This window comes from Nanorana parkeri, unplaced genomic scaffold, assembly GCF_000935625.1.
Source record: "Nanorana parkeri isolate BGI_ZX_2015 unplaced genomic scaffold, ASM93562v1 scaffold517, whole genome shotgun sequence".
In the NCBI taxonomy this organism is placed as follows: domain Eukaryota; kingdom Metazoa; phylum Chordata; class Amphibia; order Anura; family Dicroglossidae; genus Nanorana; species Nanorana parkeri.
Window position 1 is genome coordinate 297,031 of NW_017306785.1, and position 25,154 is coordinate 322,184.

The following is a 25,154-nucleotide window of genomic DNA, read 5'->3' on the forward strand; positions in this document are numbered from 1 at the left end:
TTTGGAAATAAAAAAAAATTATAAAAAATAAAAATAATGACAGTATTAATTGTCTTTTATATCTGTTAGGAGTTCAGGGAGTTCAAATTTAACAGGTTGAGAGTCCAGTGATTGACAGAGAGCGTCTTGGAACAGTGAAAAAAAAGGATTCTACTGAGCACATCTCTGTCCATAATTGAACCCTCAGAAAGCTCCTGAAAGTGTTTTTATTTTTTTTGCTTGATGCCTACACAACTCCTTTAAGCCTCAGATATCAAACAGGAGGGCACAGATGCTGTACTAAGAGACGACTCCCACTCTACCATATGGGACGGGAGATTAATGGATTTGAGGATTATTTTTAAAGAGCTACAACTAATAAAATGTTTGTTTTTTTCTTGCAGAGTTTTACAAAAATACACCTTCATTATTGTCAAATGTTTACCTTTTCCATTTGCAGCTTTATGGAGGGAGGAGGTGGCTTATAGGCTGGAGGGCCCTCAAAACTGGAAAATAGAAAATTTTAATAATTAGTCACCCATTTTACCAAAATGTTTCGGAAGGGAAAATTCCAGGAAGAAAAAAAAAAAGTTTGTTTGGAGAATGTTGTATTTCAATTAAACATTTAAAAAAATATGTACAATATTAAAACATTTATTTTCTAGAGAAGGCACAATACAATTATTACAATTCAATTCATACTTTTTTTGACAGCGCTCCAGCGTGGGGGTGTGTCTGAATCTCTATGACTAAGCCTGTGATTGGATGAAATGCATCAGCGGAGATGAACCTTGGGTGGGACAACAGTGAGGTGGTGCAAGTTTCAATAAACAATTCCAGTGGTATCCGGTGTGTGGCCAGCTTTTCTTCTTTTTGTATGGGCTAATATTGGAGCAAGGGTGTGCTCCCAGTGGCAAACACCCGGCTTATTTCTTTCCTGAGCCGTGCAGGAGCAGTGCTTCTTTTATGTCTTCTTCTTGGGGGTGTGTCTGAAGTTTTGACTTTCAGAAAGTCTGTATTTGAATAGGAAAATTGGTGGGCTCATGTGTTCTAGTTTGAAAAAAAACTGGGCCTCCAAATCTTCTATGCATATATTGACTTTCTGAGCAAATGCATGCGCTGAATCTGTGCTTGTATTTTCAGAAAGTCTGTATTAGCATAGGAAGCCTTGGTAGGGGTGGGGGGAGGCATATTCATACACTTGCCTGTTCTTATATGCCAATGTGGCAATAAACTTAGAGTCTCGTTTCTGTGGTCGCAGTTATGATATTAATAAACATGATTATTTTTTGGTTTTCCCTGGTCCACTTCCAAAACTCATTTTATTTCTTCCTTTAGCATGATTTTTAACAAGCTGGGACAGTAATTAAATAAATCAATAGCACGTATGGAATTGTGATGTTCAGGACACATTAAAAAGTTACATAGATATAATAAAATAAAACATTAAAAAATATATCCTAACATTTCATAGGTGGAGCCAAATAAAGAAAATGTTCAGAAGACTGTGGAGAAAATATCCCCGTGACGCAGGTAGAGAGGAGGTTCAGGTTACATCCTAAAGCCACCTAGCAGTTTCTTATATATCTTGGGTACTTTGTTGGTGAGATCACTGCACTTGAGTTCCCGAGTCTGCACGCCAGCTATGCCAGTTATTAGGCGGTCACGCTCTCCTTATTGGATTTTAAATGTATTTTAGTCTATGAAGGATGCAGAGATGTCAAAACACGCAAAACTCACAGACTGAGAAATGTTTGACTATCCAAGACATATAAGATAAGCCAAGGGCTGACTTGGCTGAAAATAGAACTTTATGGACTTTGCAATGTTATGTATGATTTAAAGTGACACTAAACTCAGGGGTTAAATCTTAAAAATGCATTCACATACCATAACTATTAACAAAACTGAACCTTCATTGTGCATCACTTGGCTCTAGATCCTCAAATCTAGGGCTGCGACTAATGATTATTTTCATAATCGATTCTTTGGCTGATTATTTCTACGACTAAACGATTAATCGGGAAAAAAATTAAATAAAACACCATCCTTAAGTTAAAATAAAATACATAAATCAAGTTGCACAAGTTTTACCTCAGAAAAAAACTGCATGCACAATTTTCTGCAATCCCACTGCACTGGAATGCACGGCATTACCGTGTGTTCCAGTGCGTGTGATAACACTGGGGGTGGGGGGTGCATTTGAAATGAATGGCACTGCAATGCACCTCCCGCAACAGAATTCATTTTGTTAATAGTTAGGGCACTTGAATGCATTTTTAGGATTTAACGCCTGTGTTTAGTGTAATTTTACCAGACTGCACCATGCATAGAACAGAATACAATAAAATACAATTACCACAACAACAACAAAAAGTGTGTGAAATAAGCAATAAAGTTTGATTTAATACATAAAATGTTACTAATATAGAATTAAAATGAAGGAAATAAAAAATATCAAACTGAGGCGGAAGGATGTATAGAATCCAGCAGGATTAGAAGGGATAGGAAAGAGATTGACAATTAATGTAATGACTCCACATTTTCAGCTCTCTGTCAATCACATAATACAGAGTTACTGTATAGGTGAAAATGCGGCACCACCTGTCACTCCGTCAATGTATATCGGGATATCGCTCACCGTAAGAATTGAGAATGGGTAGTTGGGTAGTTCTGTAGGATATAGTAGCTATCCAGTCATCCAAGGGACAGCTGTTCACTGACTGCTCCGGCGATGTTCTCTGGAAAACTCGCTCCTTTATCTCTGTCATATTATGGTGGAATCAGCACCAGGGTCATCACATCATCTGTGACCTAATACTCTTTATGTGTCATTACATCAATATGGCTGATGAGACACTTGTCCTGCCTGGGAATGAATCACTTTCCTCCCTGCAGCCCTCAAATTACAATTACCAGCAATCAGTCTCCATCAAATCTGGGGTTATAGGAGGAAAAGTAGCAGGGAGGTACAACCCCGCACAGTCCTTCTTAAATGGTGAAAATGTCTCTATCCAGCATTTTTTTTTTTACAGCTTTTTTTTACAGCTTTATTTTATGTTTATAAAAATGAATACAACTGATGTTTTTTATAGTCTCTTTTATTTATATAATATCTTAAGGGGGGGATGTATTAACTATTGCAGTGGGGCTACCCTGGGGTTAACTGCCCGTTTTGGTCAAGGAAAATATAAAAGTTATTCTCACCTAATTCTTGGAGCTGGCCAGCTGTGGCTGCAATCCCTCCTTCCCGTCTTCACCTACGCCGCAGCGATGATATGTCCCTCGGCGCCTTCACGTCCAATACACTGTGTATAGAATGTGATGACTTAGGGACCTTAAACTGTTGCAGCGGAGGGGGAGCGAGGCTGGAAGGACCGATCTAAGAGCAACCTGGCTCGGAGTATCGGGTGAGTATAACATTTTTATTTTCCTCCCCCGACCAGTTAACCCTTGCAGTGTGGGGAGTAGCCCCACTGGAAGGGTTAGTACAAATTTTGCCCAGAGTTCTTCTTTATTATATGGTATAGCCAAGACAACAGTATTGCTGAGCATTTAGGATTTAGTAGCTATTCTCTTTGTAGCTGTTTCTGTCTAAGCAAATCTCCATATGGCCTATCTGAACAGAGCAAGGATGGAGGGGCAGGGGTGTGTGTTTTGTTGGTGAGTCACTCCTCTTAATCATTCAGCTGTGCATGTAATTTGAGCTTCAACTACTCTGCTCTGTAATCAACAGGGATTTTCTCAGCAAAGTAGTTAAGGCTAGGCGGGTAAACATGTTAAATGTAGGCTAGATTGTTGAAAGTGCTATCTAGGAAACTAAAATTACCTCTAGTACTTCATAGAGAGTAACCTGTTCAAAGCTACTGACAGTGCTCTTATTGAGACCAGTATTCAACATCAGATTGAAGCGAAAAGGGAACTTTAAATGAACCTTGTCCTGAGGAAGTATGGAGGCTCCCATTGCATACAACTGTGAAAACTCTTATTGTCTTATTGTCTTATAGTCTTATTGTCTTGCTGAATCAATGGCTTCAGTACTCTCCAAGGAAGGCACCCAGAACAAGACTGTTGATTAGGTTTGGACTTTTCTGGTCTATGTGGTCATTCAGGGTAAGTGAATCAAAAATCTTTGAAGCCATAAACAGCCGGGCAACTAAAATTGCAGAAGGAGGCTAAAGGTGCCCATACACTGCACGATTCTCGTACGAGAATCACGGGAAATCCCGCGATCGTACGATAATCGTGCAGTGTATGGAAGGCGTGCAACCGTTTCTACTGTACGGTCGCACGTCTTGCGTCAAACAAGCAGGCTTGAAAACTCGCCGAGAATCGCACGATTCTCGGCGGGTTAGTGGCCTGCTTGTTCGACAACTGCCGAACGGGCCGGTGTGTGCCCGTTTGCAGTGATCGGAAGCCAGCCACTCATTGCGGTCATCCGAAGCCCGCCACTCAGCGGGGGGCTTTCGATGACCGCAAGTACGATCTGCCTGTCCAAGATGGGCAGATCGTACGAGCTTTTTATTAGGCTTACGACCATCGTAAGAGAAAAGTCTTGCGATGGTCGTAAGGTGTATGGGCACCTTAACAGCTGCAGCTCCCATTTCTTTCGGAGTTTTAAAAATGCTGCTTCAAGCTTGTTCAATGCTTAAAGAATTCAGCACACTTCAGACTAGAAATTAAAAAGGTAGAGGTGAAGAGAATCTGTCACTGGGATGAAGGGGTCATACCTGTAACAGCCTCCTAAACCTTTGTGTCATGGCTGAATCTCGGCCCATTCTGACTGGTAAAGCTTTGACGCTTGCTGAAGATTGCCAAGCCCTTCCTACCTTATGCACATTTCTATGATCCAGTAATGGGCCAATAGGTACATGTAGGGGTAGGGATTAGCTGTAACCTCTATCCAGAAGTGTCAGAGCTTTGCTCGACAGAATGGCCCAGCATTTGTCCATGACAGGAGGGCTTGCTAGCTGCTGTAGATATGTGTAGACACTTCTAGATGCCCTCAATGTACACTGTGCCATCCTTTCTCCCCAGTTACAAAGCCCCCTTTAAGCAATGAACGAAACCTGATTCAAAAGTGCTTCTAAACTGCACTGCAACCTTCTTTCACATGACTCCCTGTTGTGCAACTTCCCTCTTATTCTCCTGAGACTCTAGTCATGTAGATCCAGCTCTGCTTAGGGCAACAAAGACTATGTGCCTACAGGCTCCAGTTTTTTTACAACCAAATACTTATGACGTCAAGCACTATGTGCCTATTAGTACCTATAACGCAATGTTTTGCGATGTGTAATGAATATCTATATACTCACTCTTCGTCATCTGTGGCAGTCTGATTTTTTCGCTGCTGACGACAGATCAGGATCACAGTCACCACTACAGCTATGCCCACAATGGCGGCAATGATTCCTCCAATGATACCGCCAGTGGCTCCGGCTCCAGAGTAGTTTGGCTTTTCTGCAAGGAAAATGAGGACAACAGTAAATGGAAATGTCCAAGCAAAAGCCAAACTGGTGTATTTAGTGAGTGCGCCCTTATATCTTATTTATTTTATTGTAATATATTGGAAATATTACAAGTTATCAATTTATATGTAATTTCATTGTGTATAGAAATGGAGTTTGGCATGCTAGTACTATTTCCTTTGTTACCCTGGGAGTCACAGCACTTCCAATACCCATCTCCTCCAGGTAAATGCCCAGATAGAAATTATTCATATAAGTTGTACTAAAGCTGGCCATACACTTGCATTCTTTTTCTCTTTCAGCCCCAAGGGTTTAGGGCTGCCTATCTGATATCCCTAGCAGCCTATCAGGAAGTGCTGGCAGTTACTGGCAGGATCTCCAGGTTAGAAACTTTGTAACAGATTCACAAAAAAAACATTTTGCTTAAAAGGAAAACTATGAGGTGAGTGATTTTCACTCAACATCATAGTTCGAGCCGACGTGTGACAAAGAAACTGTCACACATCGGCTCAATAGAGATCGAGAAGTGAGCGAACACATACCGTCGCTCGCTCACTTCTCAATCATGTCCCTGCAGAGAGCCGTCACTGTCACTCACGGCTCCCTGCAGGAATTCCCCCTCCCCGCTCCGATCCTCCAGCGCTGACTGGCGGAACGGACAAGGGAGGGGGCGAGTACAGCAGGCTCTACCTCTAGATAGGCAGAGCCAGCTGTCAATCACGCAGCTGGGTGGATCTCGACAGTAATGTCGGGATCCATCCCGGCTGCGGCGGTCTCAGTATACCGCGAGCTGTAGCTCGCGAGAGGACGCTAGTTTGTGTCCTCCCGTAACCCTTAGGAGAACTATGGGGAAAAACACTTACCTTATAGTTCTCCTCTAAAGAAGAATCCTGGGCGAATATAATCTTAAAGTGACATTAAACCCTCAGATTTTTTAACATAAACCAATACTGTAATGTGTGCCTTACTGTAATCCATGGTTGTTTCCCATCTCTTTGCTGCTCTTCCTTTTAAATCCTCATGTCTTCTCATGCTTGGGGAGAACTTCCCTTTTCAGCTCAGGGCCTCTTCCTGTAGTGCTGGCTCAGGTTACAAACCTATACAAACAGATACACAAACACCGTGTATCCATTCCAGAGACAAGGCAGTCTGCTGCAAAACAGAAGTTCTGCCCAGCATGAGAACAGATACAGATTTAAAAGGAAGAGCAGCAAAGAGAAGGGAAACAACCATGGATTACAGTAAGGCACACATTATTGTTTTATGTTAAAAAATCTGAGGGTTTAATGTCACTTTAAGCCCTCATTCACACAACAGCCGGCCCCGGACAGATCCGTGCTGCGTGAATGAGGGCTCTCCCTTGCAGTGGGGCTACTGCCACACTGCATGGGTTAGGAGCTTGTTAAATTCTTGCAGATAAACTCACCCAAACCAAAATCCCACCAGGCTGTTCCTGGAGCCTCTCTCCCCCTCCACTTAGGTGGTCTAAGGTCCTGTGAGTCATCACATCCTATACATTGTATAGCTCATGAAGACAACGAGGGACATTCCATCACTGGTGCAAAGGAGACAGACGGATCGGTCTAGCAGCCAGCCAGGATTGGGGTTCGGGTGAATATTTATTTTTTGTTCTAGCTCTCTAGGCAAAATGAGCACTTAACCCTTGCAGCACTGCAAGGGTCAAGATTTTATTTGCCCAGAGTTCTTCTTTAAGAAAACATTTATACAAAGAGACATAATACCAAACATACTGAAAAATAGATTTAGGGCCAGAACCTCTGTCAGGTTTACATTGATGTCTGGGTCACTATTGGGGAAAATGCTTTATAAATTGGGGATTTCATACAATGGGGGACAATGACAAACATACCGAAAATAAGGTTTTGGGTTTACATGTGCTTTAGAGTTGAATCTAATATGGGAGGTGATGGGTGGATATGCATTTGGCCTTTACAATGCCAGAATGAGTTGTGGCATATATTGAAGCAAGGAAGAATTGCAAACAACATTGCAATTGCAAACAACATTGCTCTGTGTGTGCATACCTCCAAATTTTCTGAAATTGCTAAGAGGGGCACCTTTTAGTGCAAGGGATGTAGGCAAAGGACACGCCGCCTTCCATGCCTTTAGTTACAGGAACCATAAAGAATTAGTATGCAAATGATTCCCCCTACTACTTATCCTTTATACTTGCTTTTCAAAAATATACATGTAATAATTCAGAGGTTGGATGAAAGGTTGAGTGCAGTATAACACTGTTGGTAGTACTTTAATAGTAAATTAGTAATACAGGCCTATACATCTGGTCAAAAAAGAGGGACAACAAGGAGGAAAAAGGGACAGAGGGATTTGGTTCCAAAAGAGGGACAGTGCCTCCAAATGAGGAATGGTTAGGAGCTACGGTTTGTGGCCAGGACTTAACTACTTCTATCTTAACAGTTTAACCATACAGGTTATAGTTAAAAAGGGATTAAAGCAATTAATCTAATTATTATTATTATTATACAGGATTTATATAGCGCCAACCGTTTGTGCAACACTATACAATACAAGGAAGACATTACAATTACAATACAATTCAAGATGGTAAGGAGGGCCCAGCCCATAAGCTCTCACCTTAATCAGTGTGTAGCTCAGTAAGGCCTTCTTAAAATAGAAGGTACCATACCACCTTACCAAACGTTTAGTGTCCGCCACCACCCACCAATCGCTCCACTGGCTGCCACTTCTCCAGCGTATAAAATTCAGAATACTAACAATGACCTACAAAGCCATCTACAACTCCGCCCCAAACTACATCACCCACCTCATCTCAAAATATCACCCAAACCGCCCCCTTCGCTCTTCCCAAGACCTCCTGCTCTCCAGTCACCGCCTCACATACTTGCCTCCAGGATTTTTCCAGAGTGTCTCCCATTCTCTGGAACTCCCTACCTTAATCTGTCCACCTATCTCCTACTCTCTCAACCGTTAGGCGATCCTTGAAAACTTCTCTCTTCAGGGAGGCCTATTCCGCCTTGATATAACAGTACTTTCAATTCTTCCATTAAATCATCCGACACAATTATTACCTCTTGTATCACGTGCCCCTCATACTAGATTGAAAGCTCTTACGAGCAGGACCCTCCTACCTTCTGTACTGAAATTGTACTGTTAATTGTATTGTCTCCCTCAATTTTGTGTAGAGCTGCCCAAACTGTTGCCGCTATATAAATCCTGTATAATAATAAAAGGTATTCACATGTCCCTTTCCATCACCTATCCCAAAAATAAGAGAATTATTCCTCATTTCAGGACAGTGCTTGGGGTCATGCAAGAAATATTTCGCCCCCCTGGCCAGATGCACTTCCAGCCTAATATTACAGATCCATTTATTCTAAACTGCATAATACTGTTTCAGGCTATTTGGACATCATCAATGGTAAACCATGGAAGCAATGACTTCTATGGAGTAGGACTTAAAACCCAACAGAACAGTATAACCCTATAGGTTATGGGTGAGAAAGAATTAAAGCAACCCACTTCTACCTTGGAATTTACCCCCCTGAGGATCTGCTAATGTGTTGACCAATTAAATGGTTTTCCTCTTCTGAGCAATGTATTCTATTGACTGATGGGTATCCTCCAATCACTGACACTAAATGAATCATTGCATCTGCCTAATGTCCCCTTCTATCTCCTCTCCCCCCATGGAGGCCACTCCGTCCAGCAACTGTTTATTTGTTTCTCATTCACATGGAACATAGCTGTGCTCTGCTCCTATATCCAGAGAGCAGCTTTGGAAAAATAAACCAATGCTTTGCCAAAACATGACTTCTAAACACACAGACACCACCTCCCCAAGAAAACTAAAACCAAAAAGGACAGAGTAAATAAACAATGGTTCCAGTGAAAGCTGCAGAAGGGCAGCTTAGGTCAGCTTCGGTCACCACAGTTATCTGACACCTTTCACAGAAAAAGGAAAACACGCTGAATGATTACATGAGTGTTGAGTAAAACCAGCAATACACTGTAAGAATTTTATTTAGATGTTTGTACAAAATTCTGAATAATTGTTCATCAGAGCATTCAGTGATGCCATCATTGAGCCAACTAATTTCGTTTAAAAGCCCTTCAAAATTTTGGCTAGACCAGCTACTTGAATGGAATCCCAGATCTATTAAACAGGTTGTTGCCTGTGAAATCAATGAAATAATAATGCAAAGTTGAGTTTATTTAAATTTAGAAGTATTTTGCATATTTAGAAGTATATATTAATATATGTGTTATGCTCATCAGTCCATGAGGTTAAATTGGAAAACTATTCACAAACTAGATTCTAGTGCGTCTGTATATACAGTAATGTGCAAAGGTTTGAGGCAGGTGTGAAAAAATGCTGTAAGGTAAGAATGCTTTCAGAAATAAAAGTGTTCATAGTTTATTTGTATCAATTAATAAAATGGAAAGTAAATGAACAGAAGAGAAATCCAAATCAATATTTGGTGCGACCACCCTTTGACCTCAAAACAGCATCAATTCATCTAGGTACACTTGCACACAGTTTCTGAAGGAACTCGGCAGGTAGGCTGTGCCAAAAATCTTGGAGAACTAACCACAGATCATTTGTGGATGTAGGCTGCCTTAAATCCTTCAACCTCGTCATGTAATCCCAGACAGACCATGATTTTTAGATCAGGGCTCTGTGGGGGTCAACCATCACTTCCAAGACTCCTTGTTCTTCGTTAGACTAAAGATAGTTAATGACATTGGCTGGAAGTTTGGGGTCATTGTCCTGCTACAGAATAACTTTGGGGCCAATCACACGCCTCCCTGATGGTATTGCATGATGGATAAGTATCTGCTTGCATTTCTCAGCATTGAGGACACCATTGATCCTGACCAAATATCCATTGGCAGAAATGCAGCCCCAGACTTGCAAGGAACCTCCACCATGCTTCACTGTTGCTGCAGACACTCATTATTGTACCACTCTCCAGCAATTCGTCGTACCAACTGCCTCCTGCTACAGCCAAATATCTAAAATTTGGACTCCTCACAGTCCAGAGCCTATGCTTTCATGCATAGTTGAGTTGCTTAGCCTGGTTTCCACACTGGAGGTATGGCTTTTTGGCTGCAAAGCCGCATAAAAATTACAGCAGGTGCTCTGGGCTAATGAGGATGGGCGGCCGAGAAATGTGTAAGGGCCATACATATCTCCCAGCCCAGCTCTTAGTCACCTGAGACGCTCTGGCCGGTGTCCAGCCAGCATGCATATCTCCCTGCCTGCTCTGATTGCTAAGAGCCAGGCAGAGCAAGGTGTATGGCCCTTACACATCTCAATGTCCATCTTTTTGCAACCTGGGACATTCTGGCCGGTGTCCAGCTCAGCTCCTGGCAACCATTGACATCACTGGATGTCAGGAGCTGGAAGGGATGCCAGCCAGAGCATCCCTGGTTGCTAAGAGCTGGGTGATATGTGCCAAACTCTGGATACTCCACTGCCCACTCCACTCCACAATTTATGCAGCATTTTCCATACTGCTCATTCACATCAGTCCCTGCCCTCTAGGAGCTTACAATCTAAGGACAGGAGCCAATTGATCTATCAGCATGTCTTTGGAGTGTGAGAGGAAACCAGAGTACCCGGAGGAAACCCACACAAGCACAGGGAGAACATGCAAACTCCACTCAGATAGTGTCCTGGCTAGGATTCAAACCAGGGACCCCATTGCTGCAAGGCAGAAGCGCTAACCACTACGCCACTGTGCTGCCTACTGTGCTTATGAGTCTGCTGCTTCTCATTTCACTGCTTAGTGGGTGTGGGGAGGACACCTGTAAATAAAAGAGAAATTGTAGCAGAGGACTCTTAATACTTAGCTATGCTGCTGCCTATTCCACGAAGCCAAAATGTCTTGCAGAGCAAGCCGCCAGCAGAATCTTCACATTCCCCACAATTTTGGATATCTGTGTCCCCTTACTGCTTGCTGTGGTTCCATCCGCTAGACTCTACGTCACCACTGTGCAGTGTAGCAGGGTAGGCGACTGCGGGTGGATCCAAAGCACATTTCAGATCACACAGGCATCCAACACACTTGAACATTTGTTGAATGTGAAGATTCTGCTGTTTGCATTCCTCTGCAAATTCCAGTGATGACAGCGGGATGGATTACCATATACAGTCTTATTGTAGCTCCAAAGGCAGTCATGTTTATCCTTTCTTGACCAACCTGACCCTTGTCTTGTTCTGGGTCAGTGACTCTCCAAGTAGTAAATTAAAGATTTACATGTCAGCCCTAAAGCTTACCCCTTTAAAACAGATTAGCAATGGCAGCTCCCATATTTCTAAGCTGTCAGGCTCCTCATGAAAACTAGGGCTGCAACAACTAATCGACATAATCGATTATAATCGATTATTGAAAAAGTTATCGCCCAAACACTACTGGGGGGCTGTCCTCACTCACATCCATAATAGAAGTATGAAACGCTCTGACAATAAACATAAAAAAGCGCTCTTCTGAGGGGCATAATCAAGTGTTCATGTTCAACCAATATCTGAGCTTTGTGCCCCCCCCCCTCCGTAAATATTAGAAGTTCATGATCTGATCTGATTGATTTCGGGATGCAGTTGGTAAGTCTGTGGGTGGCAGCAGATCCTCTGCACAGTCTTTTTTTTAGTTCAATTGTTATAAAAGTTGGCATAGATATCATTCAAGCTCTTATTTTAGTTCCAAGAACAATTTGCAGTCTTTCCCTGACCTACTTCTATATTATCAGATAATGTGTATTTGTAAACAATTTGCAGAGCCATTCACCCTTCAAAATTGTATGTACATTCGTTCTGGAATGCGAATGGATGCAAAAATGTATGTTATTAACATATTTTCTTTCCAGGTCGAATTTAATATCTGGAAAATACCATATTATGGCCACTATGTAGCAGCATAGGAAATACATACTTCTTTCCTATGATCCTCAGCTCCATCTAGTGATCATATTATAGTATTAACCTGATATTGCATTCGATTTAGGATGAAATCATGCTAATAACATTAGCTTTTGCCTCATTTGCACAGAAATGAATGTACATGCAATGTTGTAGGGCAAATGGGTCGGCAGATAGCTTATAAATGCATTGCTTAGTGTGTCAATTAGGCCAAGTTCACACAGGCAGCCGAGGTGGTAAAGATGTTAGAGGGGCCAGTAAAAACAGGAGGTTGATCTGCTTTTTACTACCCCCCTGAACACTCACCTACAATGTGACATGGCAGTCGCTTAGGACCATACACATTGCTGCAGCTATAATGCTTCGCAGTGCGATAATTTTAACTCGGCATGTCGCATGGTTGTGGCGCGGCCGTCCCATTGACTTCATTGGGTGAGTTGGACACGCCGTGGCACCCCTCAAAAACTCACCCATTGAAGTCAATGGGACCGCCACACCACAACCGCATCCCAAATGCTTGCACCAACTCCAGAATATATATACTGCTACTCAGCACCCCTCTGAGAAGTTATCCACTGCTGATCGATTTTCAGAGGGGTGCTCGAGCCTGCTTCCCATGTGCAAGAGGCCTTAGTGTGTGTAAGTCAGTACAAGTCGTGTTGTATCTATGTCCACACCATCACTAATGTATCATCATGACAAGTATGACGGACAGAAAGGAAATCTATCAGTTCAAAGGAATACAGCTTTCTTTTTTTGCTGATTCAGAACTCCTCAGTTATGACATACGGAGGAGGAGGAATGGCTGCACACTGCTCCGAATGCTTGTAATTCTTTCACAGTCCTGTAACAGAAGTGAACCATGGTTCATTGTCATTTGGTCACTTAGCTGTAGATGGTGCATAACAAAGTTCATCTTTCAAGGCACTGCACACAAAAGGCATCAAAAGAGGACACTGCGCATGCTCCAATTTTCCTTTTAACCCCTCTGGCAATCACTTATATTGTGTGTGGATTATTATATCAGCCTATGATTAAACCTGACCTCCAGGCACAAAACCTTAAATATATTTCTTCATAACAGCAAAGGATATAAATCCACTTGGTATGCACACATCCCTTTGCAAAACCAGATATTACATTTTATAAGCAGTTGTGGCATCATCACTGGGCCTGTGCAGAGAGCAGAGATGTGGGAGGGACCCAGCAGCCCCACCCACTACAGGGGGCTGATACAAGTCCAGTCATCCTGCACAAGGAGAGGGAGCAGAAGTGACTGGTCTTTATTACAGGCAAAGTTTCAGGATGGATGCACAGATCTGGAAGAGATACACAAAGCTCACCAAGATTCCAAAAAGAATACACTTTTTTCTTACATTTAGACAATATTTGAATATCTGGGAGCTTGAAGAGAAAAAGAGGTGGGAAGAGAGAGAGGATAAAGTGGTGGTGGTGTTGATAGTATGAGGATGCACGGAAGGGGAGAGACACAAGAGAAAAGGGAAGGAATGGAAGAGAAGAGAGAAAGGACAGAGAGAGAGAGAGAGAAGGAGGTAAAGGAAGAGAGAGAGAGGAAAAAAAAGTTGAATCTTCTTTCTATTTCCATTGAGACGTAGGCAGCACACATCTGTCACTGACAGATTTGCACCGACAGGTCTGGATAGTCTCTGCCCTTTCTGAAGCCATCTGCTCACACAAATCCCTTTTGTATCGTTAGGAGAACTTTTTCACACACGTTTCTGCCTCTGGTAATAGCTCTATTACCTTTATGGAACTTTCACATTATTCATCTGATATCCATCACTTTATCTCCATGTGATGATGTGAATGCCACATGATATCCTAACCAAGACCAGCATTGGGTTTACTACAATGAAATAATATTGTAACAAAAGATATTATATTTATATAAGCTTATTTATAATCAGGACAGAAAAGAATGTCATTTACTTAAGTGTAGTTGTGGACTATAAGTAAGTCTGACATAGAAAAGTTGCAATGTTGTAGTATTAAAAAAAAAATAATGAAAAATAGATGGATTAGATGAATTAGAAAACAAATTTAACAAAATTAAACCACCATAAGGCAATACCATACCCCTCCTCCTCTCTAACAATCACACTTATCTATTTATGAAATACCTTTTTGGGAACACACTTCCCGCACTTTTTGGATTCTCACTTAGGCAAAGATGACCTATTTGTTGCCTGCAGCCGCGTAGGATTCCCATGTCAGGGTATAGCACATATGGCATATGCCCTGGGTGCCACTTGAAGGGGGGGCACACACCACTCCGTGGGTCAGCTAAAGTTCACTGACTCACAGAGAAGGCTAATTTTTTCTCTCCCCACCCCTGTCCCATACAAATCTCCCCACCCGACTCTTGGCAACCACAGACACTCTGGCCAGCATACTGCCCAGCTCCTGGCAAAAGAGCTTGGCGGAATGCTGGGCAGAACACACCACAAGAGACAGACAGGGAGATGTGTAAGGGCAACCAGAGTGGGCAGGGAGATTTGTATGCAGGCAGGACGCTGACCAGAGCGCACCAGGTTGCTAAGAGGCAGGTGTGGAGATGTGAAAGAGCCATACACATCTCCCTACCCGCCTCTTAGCAACCAGAGCGAGCGAGACGGTGGCCAGAATTCACCAGGTTGCTGCTAAGAGCCGGACTGGCAGATGTGTATAGCTCTTAGCAACCTGGGGCACTCTGGCCAGCGTCACTAGTTGCCAGGAGCTGGACGGGACACCAGGGGCACAATCTGTTGTAAATACGCCTGACAGAGCATGCACCGTGGCGCATTATCGGGGACTGCCTGTCTCTGATGGCATGTTTCAGCGCATGCACTTTATCAGGGGGCCGGCTGCACGAACCCAGAAGAGACAACTGACCTCCTGATGATGTCAGAGAAAAAGATGGTGGTGCAGGACCGGGTGTGCAGCAGCCGACTGGTGGATACCTACAGAACACCGCTGGATTGCTGGACGTGCGAGTATGTTTTTGTGCATAACCCAGCCAGGGAAGGAAAAAATAAGGAGAGAGGGGAGTGAAGTTCCTCTTCAAATGTCTCACTTTTTTCCTCTTGGCAGTCTTGTACCAATGTATGCTATGGTTATGAACTGATTTTCCCTTTGAAACCCTGTTTGCTTACTTACCTGCTCTCCACCTGCAGTGCTTAATGCTGGAATAGATGACTAATGGCCACCTCCTTCAACACAAGTGCCCGCACACGCATTTGATGAAAGGAGGGGGTGTGTCTGACCACCTCTGTTAAATTGTAGCACTCCGGCCAGTGTGGTCAGACTTTGGTACCTATGGAACTGCACAGTTTTACAGTATTTAAAAACCTAGTACACCTGTTCAAACAGGAAGGTGGAGATACTACCGATTAGCTATATCTATATGACTTCATCTTTGCTATTGTAGATACAAATAGAACACTTATTTCAAATGCAAAAGCAGAAGCGAAGGGCACAAATATTTGCAGACTATCTCTGTAGCTTGTAAGTTTGTGTTACATGCATGGGTGTTGGCGCATCTAATATTTAGACTAGGATCGGCTCTTCAAAATAAGCTAAATATTTTGTAGGCAGCCACAAGTCAGTGGTTGTAATACCTGTTTTGAATTTATTTATTTTTGTATCTTTAACTTGCGTGGGTTTTTTTCCACATCAAAAAAGCAACCTGTGACTCATCAATAGAATCTGCTCAGATCAGCAGACAATATGGTCCCTTCTATAGTGCAAAATGTTCTGATCATCATCCATGACACATTGGGGTGTCTCTCTCCTATCTGAACTGGATCCTAGTCAGGAACAGAGGAGTTAGTGCAGCTTCTGTACTTTTCCAAATATAATAGTGCAGGGCAGTTTCCAGAGAGATCAGAAAAGAGATCCACAAAAGCCATTGTAAGAGGATAGTGGTAGCTATAAAGAGTGACTCATGGTTTCTTATGTCATTTCCCTGCATTGTTGGCCTTCTGAAGAAGATTGTCAGCTAATCTGTCACTCAACAGAAACTTACTCTTTTTAGCAATCACAAACCTCCCATTTAGCTAAAGTTTAATCTGCTTATATTGTGCCTTCCAGCCAGCTGACTCGCTGCAGTCACTGGCTGAGAATTTTCTGACCAGGCCCTTCAACAGAAGTTGATTGAAAAATGTACTTTTGTTGAATGGAAGGGTGCTGACATGGGTATAATTCAAGCAATGTATGACCAAGTCATCTGGACTTCAAAATTCAAGCAGTGCCTGACGAGCTTTAGCTTTGGCTGTTCTTTTCTCCAACTTGGCAATTTTCCACTCAATTGGCATAGACCAAGGCATTGTGCATGGACATATCTTGTAATCCATGGGGAACATATTTGCAGAATCCTCCCTCTGTTACAGAGCTACACTACTCCAAAACATCTTCACTTCTGCCACACACTCCTAAATGTATAGTACGCCTGTGTCCCCTACCAACTCTGCAGTTCCTCCCCACTGCTTCATTACTGTGTACTCCACTTTTCCTCTTTCATTATGCATTAGTAGCCAATCCCAAAGCATAAAGTTAAGACGAATTACTGATGGGGCTGCCATTAAAATGAACTTGTTGCTTTTCCCTGCATTGGCAAAGCAAAGGTTGGCTTTAAGCAAGATATACTGTATATATAATACACACACACACTGCTAAAGCAATTGCAATATTATGGTTAATGATTCAATATCATATAATCATTTCTGCTTTGTACATTGTTTACAAAAACTTCACCGCTATGAAGATCTGGATTCTGGAGGAATGCGTGTTAAATGTGTAGCCAAGAATGTGACTGATGTTCTACTAGGTAGCCAGTGCCATCAATCCCTTCATTGCCAGCATAACACTTTATTGATGTGGTAACAGAATGCTGATCATTAGGCTAATCACCTCTCGAGAGATGCATACAGCATATATTTTGTTCCCGTTCTCCTGCCGACTATTATGCCTCATGATGCACTACACGGTACTCGATAGCAATGCAAAAGACTTTACACTGTTAGACCGCATTTCTGTTTTCACTAGGGTCACAATCTGCATGGAGCGTGCGTGTTCTGACTTTCCTCCAGGTTCTACACTTTCCTCTAACAAGCAGTGCACAAAATTTGCCAGTACTTCGCTCTACTAGAAAAGAGGGAAAGGTAATAAAAATATTTTACATTTACAGTAAAACAGGGCTCTCCATTCATCTGGAAGGTGGACTTCATGTCATGTGCTTTAATGTTCTGCAGTCCTACCTATGCAAACACTAAGCCCCTATCCATACCTGAGTGTTTTGTCAAGTGACAACACTCAACATTAAGAACACCAATATTTCCAATGGTGCTCATTCACACCTTTGTGTTGCGTCACCTGTAGCTTGTAGTTCGAAAACAAAATTAACTTTTTTTCAGGCAGAATAATCCCAATAGACTTCAGGGCCTGTTCACACATGATCTGCAGTGTAAAAAAATGCAAACGTTCTGCATTTGTCTGCAGCGCACTGGATGGCAATGCAGATCACTGCCGCACAGTACACCAAGAAATGCTCTTTCTGCACTTGAAGCTAGCCCTGTACCACTTACCTGCATGGCTTATATCAAGGGCTAGGCAACCTTGGCAAGCCAGCTGTGATAAAACTACAAATCCTTAGAGGCTCTGCAAGATTCTGACAGCCACAATCATGAGTTCCAGAGGTATGATGAGATTTGAAGCTTCACCACAGCTGGAGTGATGAGGTTGCCTACCCCTGGCTTATGTGAATGCTGCTACTCTGCTTTGGGCAGTTTGCATTACAAGTAAGTGTCATTGCCAGAGACAACAGGCGGGATGGCCTGCTCGGGGCCTCAGACATTTGTCCCTATGCCACCAGAGCAATAAAAAAATCCCCCTACCTCTATAAAAAGACAAGCGATACCAACCCCTATAGGGCAACTGAAGACCTCCCACAAGTCTACATCAAAAACATATGGTAAGGTGAAGCCTACATTTCCTGTGCAGAAGAAAGGCCTGGCAATTTACTTTCATATCTTGGCAACTACAGTGAATCCAATGGATAGTCACATAAAACAGCCATCAAAAAGTTTCCCCATGGGTCATCACTGACTCAACAACCACTAGGGAGGCCAAGAAGGGTTAATGAGGATTCCATGTTAAAGAATATCAAAAAATATAAAAACCTGAAGCCACCACTTTGGAATCAACACCTAACTAAGAGAAGGTTCACAGAGATCTAAGACAAAGTACACGCTATTTTTTATTGTTATCTGAAGGCTCAATATCAACCTGGATGAGTCTAACCTGGATGAGTCTACCCTGTGTGATCTCCTCCAGCTGCATAACATATATTAAAGCTGTAATTGCCACATTCAGCTAGTGTGCTAATTACTACTTTGAGCAAATATCCCATCAAATTGCAGAAAACAAGCCGTTTTTTTGCACGCTGGCATTTATCCAAGGTCTCAGGATGGATGCCAGGAGGCATGACTCTGAACCAAAAGGGAGTTGTTGTAGAGGGGGAGGGTGGTCATTTTTAGGATAATATACTACAGATGGAATCCTGCCAAAACTGCCCATTACCTTCTAACACCTTGTAATGTACTGCATATGTGGTTAGGCAAATGAAGCTTCATTGGAGCAACTGGTCTTTCCATCATTAAGTCAACTAACTTAGTTCAAAAGTTCATCCAGAATGGACAGCTTTCTTTCGTACCTGGCACATGCACATTACAGTACGCTCAAATTTTCCCGAATAAAAAAATCACATTCACTGTGAGAATTTAATTCACTCAGATAAACGCTTTCCCATCCAGATCCTTCAACTTTCCTCATCACTACAGCAGAAAACGAATGTCAATAACCATTGCAAATTTAAAAAGGAACCTTCCAAAAACAAAACATTTCCAATGAGATTCTACTGGTGTATGGCCAGCCTAAGGACAAATTACTCACCGCTGACTTGTTTGTTATTCTTGCAGCAGTCTTGAATCCATCCACTCTGTTCTTCTCTTACCATGACCCCTAATGAAGCCTCACACACAGGCCACTGATACTCATTGATTGATGGTTGGTCTGTGAGAGATCACAGAGGTATTTTCCCTTCTGACCTCTTATAATGGAAGAAACAACAATCGTCTGTTTGTAGTGAAGAGGGCTCAGATAGAGAGGCAAAATACATGAAAAGCCTTTTCAATGTGGAAGTTCTTTTTTATCAAGATATTTGAAAGAGATCAGATATCTCCAAAGGTGAGCGAATAAACCTCTTTGATGTGAAACACCAGCTGGGTTCAAAGTGTATCTAAACTAAAAAACAAACTAGTAGACTGTAAGCTCGTTTGGGCAGGGTCCTCATCACGTACGGTTTCCATATGTCAATAATGTTCATCAGTGTATCTTACTTGCCTTATCTAAACGATTGTACAGCGCTGCGGAATATATTGGCACTATATAAATAAATAAGTGTAATATATTGCAGCTTACTAGTTCTAGGTTGTGGCTTTCTTTTTTCCCTTCACATTCACCTGTCAGTATCATGCTTCCTGTTCCAGTATGACATCGCTCATTGCATCAGGGCAACTGCAACAGGACAAGATTACTTGTACCCCTGCCTTTTGTGACACCCATAGATGGGTACGGACCTGTTGTCCTCAGAAAAATATACATGATAACTCCAGTCCAGCAAAGGCAGAGAGCACAGGAATCTATCAGCTGAATAGATAGTAAAACAGGCCACGTGCCAGTAGAATTTAGTTTTATTTCCGCTTTCATTATTAGAGCCCAGAAGGGAAAATAACTGCGTGATCTCTCACAGACCAACCATCAATCAATGAATATCGGTGGCTGTGTGTGTGTAGCTTTATTATAGGCCATGCTAAGAGAAGAACAGAGTGGATGGATTCAAGGATACTACAAGAATAATAAACAAGTCAATGGTGTGCCATTTGTCTTTATAATGGCCATACACCAGTAGAATTTACTTCAAAAATTTCCATTTTCTGAACATTTGTTTGATTTTCCAAATTAATGCACCAATAGCAATTTTTCAGTATCGAGTACCGATATTTTTTTCCCCCCGGTACTCACCGATATCAAATGCCGATAACAGAAGTCCTATTAAGGGAGTCAGGTGTGGTGTAATGACCCACCATCTTGCTTCCTGATTAGCCAGGAAGCTGGGCAGCGTGTAAAGACACGCTACCCGGCTTCCCGCTAAGCAGGGAAGCCGTCTCCATGCTCTTTCACCATCAGGTGATAAGGAAGCATGGAACTGGCTTTCTGGCCAATCAGGAAGCCCGTCACCGTGTAATGACTCGTTGCCCGGCTTCCTGATTGGCCGGGAAGCCGACACCATGCTCTCTCGTCACCAGGTGTCGAGGGAGCATGGAGCCGGCTTCCAGGCCAATCAGGAAGCTGGGCAGCGTGTAATGACTCATTGTCCAGCTTCCTGTTACCGGAAGCTCAGTTATCGGGCTAGGCATCGGAGCATTTGGGCGCCAATACCTATACTAGTATTGGTAGCGGTGATACCGGCACCAATACCTATACTAGTATCGGTATCAGTGATTCCCTAGTTAGTGGGGTCTAACTGATGTTCAATTTCGACCATAGGGATGTGGAATATTTATGGAGCACAATGGAAAATGTTTTGTCTTTCTTTTGTGAACGATTGAAATTCTAACTGTCAATGTGATTGTCGTTCGGCAAAAATCGTACATATTATAATGAGCATGTGCTAGGTACAAAAGAAACCTGTTTAATATGTCTAGAGGTCCATTCCAGCAGCTTGTCTGGAGGAAATATATGAAGGGCTTTTAAACAAAAAATAGTTGAGTCAATGATGGCAAGATCCAATGCTCCAACCAAGATTTGTAACGCATGATTGAACAGTGGATGGCCAGCTTTAGACAGTTATTCTAGTGCCCTTGCTGAAAGCGAGTGGTTCTGCCTTTACATAATCATTTCCAATGCTGTAATACTAAATAAACTACCCTGAATACTTGCAGCAATAAATTTATGAGCATCTCAACAGAAATGAAACTCTCACCAATGCTTGGGATGTCTGGAATTTGCTTCCAAGCTCCTTACTCATTTCTGAGAAAAGCATTGCACTAATTACAGGAGCATGGGGGTGGATGTTCTTGGAAAGCCTGTTATAAACAGTACTGTTGCCATGGTTGTGATAGAGAAGAATTTATATGACAAAAATGGTTTGTGTAGGCATTATGTATAGCACTTATTTTCTTTAACAAAGCTGCAATTGTTCTTTGCCTCCATAAACCCTTGGCTAGTTATCCATATTCTGAAACTATAGATTCTTCTTCACTTTTGGAACTTGCACTAGAAAACAACAGCAGGGATCGTATGCTTGGAGCACTATGGGTACCCAAAGACATGGAAAATGTCATGCTGTGTCTTGAGTGGATGCACTATTTGTGCCGACTGTGCAACTGCACAAGGGTCCTATGACTTTAGGGGCCCGTTGGCATTACATGTGGGTTGGGTGGTTGCTAGTATCCCTCTCACTGCCATGTAGAGCTGGACATTGCACATTTTTAGATTAAATGAGAGTATTCATGACATCCTAACCATTACCTCTAATTAAGTGTCCAGGCCCAGACCCAAACATCGATCTTGCATAGGGGCCCTTTGCCAACTAGATCAGCCAGGACTCCTTCCACTCCCACCTCACCGTAGAGTGTATGCTGCACATGTTTGGGCCCCACTCTTCTTCCTTTAGGCAAAAGGGCTCGTGTTGGACATTCTCATCAAAGGCAGCCATTTCCATTTAAAAGCAGCTGCATGCGTTTGAAAGGAAAATGCAACAAGTCAAAAGAAAAGGATGCATTTGACCTGCTTTGTCTGCAGATAAAACACAGCTCAATAGTAAAAAGCTGCACCCAAAGAAATGCAGTGCAATGCAAAGCAAGTCAAACGCAGCCTGTAAACAGTCATGTGCACTGCTAAAGCCAATGACAAATTGCTGATCTGTATTTGACGTGCGTTCATTCATTCCTGCATCACTGGCCCAGTGGAAATACCTGACCGTTCTAGGTATGGGGGAACATCACACTATCCCTCCCATCGCCAAAATGCAGCTCTCAGAGCAACCAATCACGAAAAAGCCATCTAGTAAAAGCAGGGGGAATGCGCGGTCCCTGTGTAAGATTCAATAATGGTCAGAAACGTAAAGCTCATCACACTGGATCTTTGAGCAACTCAGCAGCAAATCAGAACCTGCAACACTAAAATGAACCCGGTACATTGACCAATATGAGCACTGTACAGGTTCACTTTAGGCCTGCTGTTAGTTGGCCATGCTGCCGCCTCCCAATGAAATGCTGCTACCACTTCTGGCTGTCTTAATATGGGGAGGCCCCTGGGCCTATGACCTGCTTTGAATTGCATTTATTTGGGTGCAGGATGTCCTATTGAGGTACATCCAGACTGCAGGTGAAAGTCAGCCTCTCAATTTGAAACGCATGCGTTTGCATTATACAAACACAACATTTGAAGAAAAAGCCCATCAAGATGAGCCCTAAGAATAGTAATCAGCCTATAGCTATGCTGCCTCAACCCCAGAACAAAGTTGCCTTGGCCACGGGTCTAGTTTGCCCATCTAAGAACGACGGCACAGCAGACACTAGAACTCAATCAATGACTCGGCAAGTGCACTGCACAAAAATACAAGCCGGCCGCCCCCTACTGTGATGCAAATTGAGAAGTATTTAGAGACAAATAGATATCTGGCAAAGGCACAAAGAAACTCTGCTAGATTGCTGCAATTGTGTTTATTCCTGAAGGATGGGACAGATAAAAGGACCGAGCCTGCAACAGAGTAAGTACTGTACATGGCAGCAGTTGCTATAAACAACCAAGGAGCACAAAGCAGACAGACGAGGAGAATGTGTCGTGCTGCATCTTTTCCATTGGATTTGTTTTAGCCCGGGAATGCACAATGGAAGGCAAAATGTCTACATTGCGATACTCCTTTACAAGGGAGGAATGTAAATGGTCACCTTTAGGATGTTGTATAAAGAGCTTAAAGTGAAGTAGCCATTGAATGCAAGCAAATAAATGCATACCAAAACGTAAAGATGAACTTCAGGCAAACTACTAAATATAGATGTGAAATACACATATATGTGTACATATAGGAGAGATGGTCTATTTGCCAAAGGATTTCTAATTCTGTCCATCTAGTTCCGACACAGCTCTATCACATAGCAAAGCCTGGTTAGTCACGGCAAGAGACCTGATTTCTCTTTGAGACAGTTCCGCAACACTTAAAGGTCTTGCCCCTCCCCCAGCCAGTGTCTGGACAGTAATTGAAGCAAAACACTGTTGAGCTCATCTCTCATGTCACTCTGCTCTCATCTCCCATCAGCATGTCCTTTGTTAGCACATGAGAACTGTAGCACAGCTGAATGGCTACCTGTGCTGCTTCTTCTCCCTTTCCCAGTCTAAAATCTGTTGTACTGTGGATTGCAAAAAGCTGATGTCAGGTTGAATTCAGGCACCTATACTGCTTGCATTTAAGAAAAATACAGTTATCATTTGTGACTCAGCCTTGGTTCTGTCTTTTCTTTATTGTGATTCATTTGGACCAAGTTTTATTCATATAGTTGTACCTGCATACTGAAAGTGCCTTATTCTATCAACAGGGATGCACAAACACCGGTATTTCGGTATGAGTACAGCGTGTAACGACTCGCCACCTGGTTTCCCGACTAGCAGGGAAGCCGTCTCCATGCTCCTTCGACATGAGGTGACGAGGAAGCATGGAACCGGCTTTCTGGTCAATCAGGAAGCCGGGCACCGTGTAACGACTCGTTGCCCGGCTTGCTGATCGGTCGAGAAGCTAGCCAATCAGGAAGCTAGACAATGAGTAATTACACCGTGCCCGGCTACCTGATTGGGAGCATGAAGCCAGCTTCCTGGCCAATCAATAGCTGGGCGTCGCGTCATTACACAGCGCCCGGCTTCCTGATTGGCCGGGAAGCCGCTCCACAAGTGACGAGGGAGCATGGAGCCGGCTTCCCGGCCAATCAGGAAGCCGGGAAGCGTATAATGACGCACTGCCCGGCTTCCTGATACAAGAAGTATCGGGCCAGGCATCAGAGCATTTGGGCGAGTACAAGTACTCTCCTAAATACTCAGCATTGGCACAGATACCAGTATCGGTGCATCCCTATATACCAATAAAGATCTATAGTTCAAAAATACAATTTTATTATATGGTCATAAATACAGAGCTGTATGTGCCTTCTAAATCTGCCCAAAATTTACCTTTGTACTTTATCAATGTGTGTATAGCCACATTTTTTAAAAGTTTTGAACAGAGTGGGAAAGGCTTACAGACCACTCTCCACGCTGGAGAGATTCATCTTCTTTATATATCCTGGTGACCAGTGCCACTTAGAAAGTTTTATTTTCCACTTAGACAGGATTTGTGTTTTCATACGTCAGTGCAGTGAACACATTGGTGAATCATCATTGTTCTCACTTGACGTGTTCAAATTTCATATGAAAGCCTTTTGTTTGCCTTCAAACCCATTCATAAATTATGAATGGGTTTATAGATAATCAATTCCATTCATATCAGTTTGAGCAAGTCGAGTGAAGACATTGCTGAATCACCAGTGCACTTGCTTTACAACTCCGTACTGTGAACAGAGTCATTTACAAATATTATCCAAGCATAAAGTAATGATTCAAACAGGGAAATGTAGAAATATTCTATATCCTTTACAATTGTTGGCACATTGGTGTATTGTTTTCTTTAAAAAAAA

The 25,154-nt window shown here is 42.6% G+C and overlaps 1 protein-coding gene across 2 annotated transcripts in view; it reads right to left on the reverse strand.

Moving 5' to 3' along the window:
• Nucleotides 1-25,154, reverse strand: part of NECTIN2 (nectin cell adhesion molecule 2) — a 98,735-nt gene that overhangs the window by 5,438 nt on the left and 68,143 nt on the right. For both annotated transcript variants that reach the window (XM_018561339.1, XM_018561338.1), the window contains exons 6-7: nt 5,295-5,439; nt 425-485 (exon numbers count right to left, since the gene is read on the reverse strand). In XM_018561339.1, coding sequence (XP_018416841.1) covers nt 425-485; nt 5,295-5,439 — 206 coding nt within the window. The remainder of the gene's footprint in view (nt 1-424; nt 486-5,294; nt 5,440-25,154) is intronic.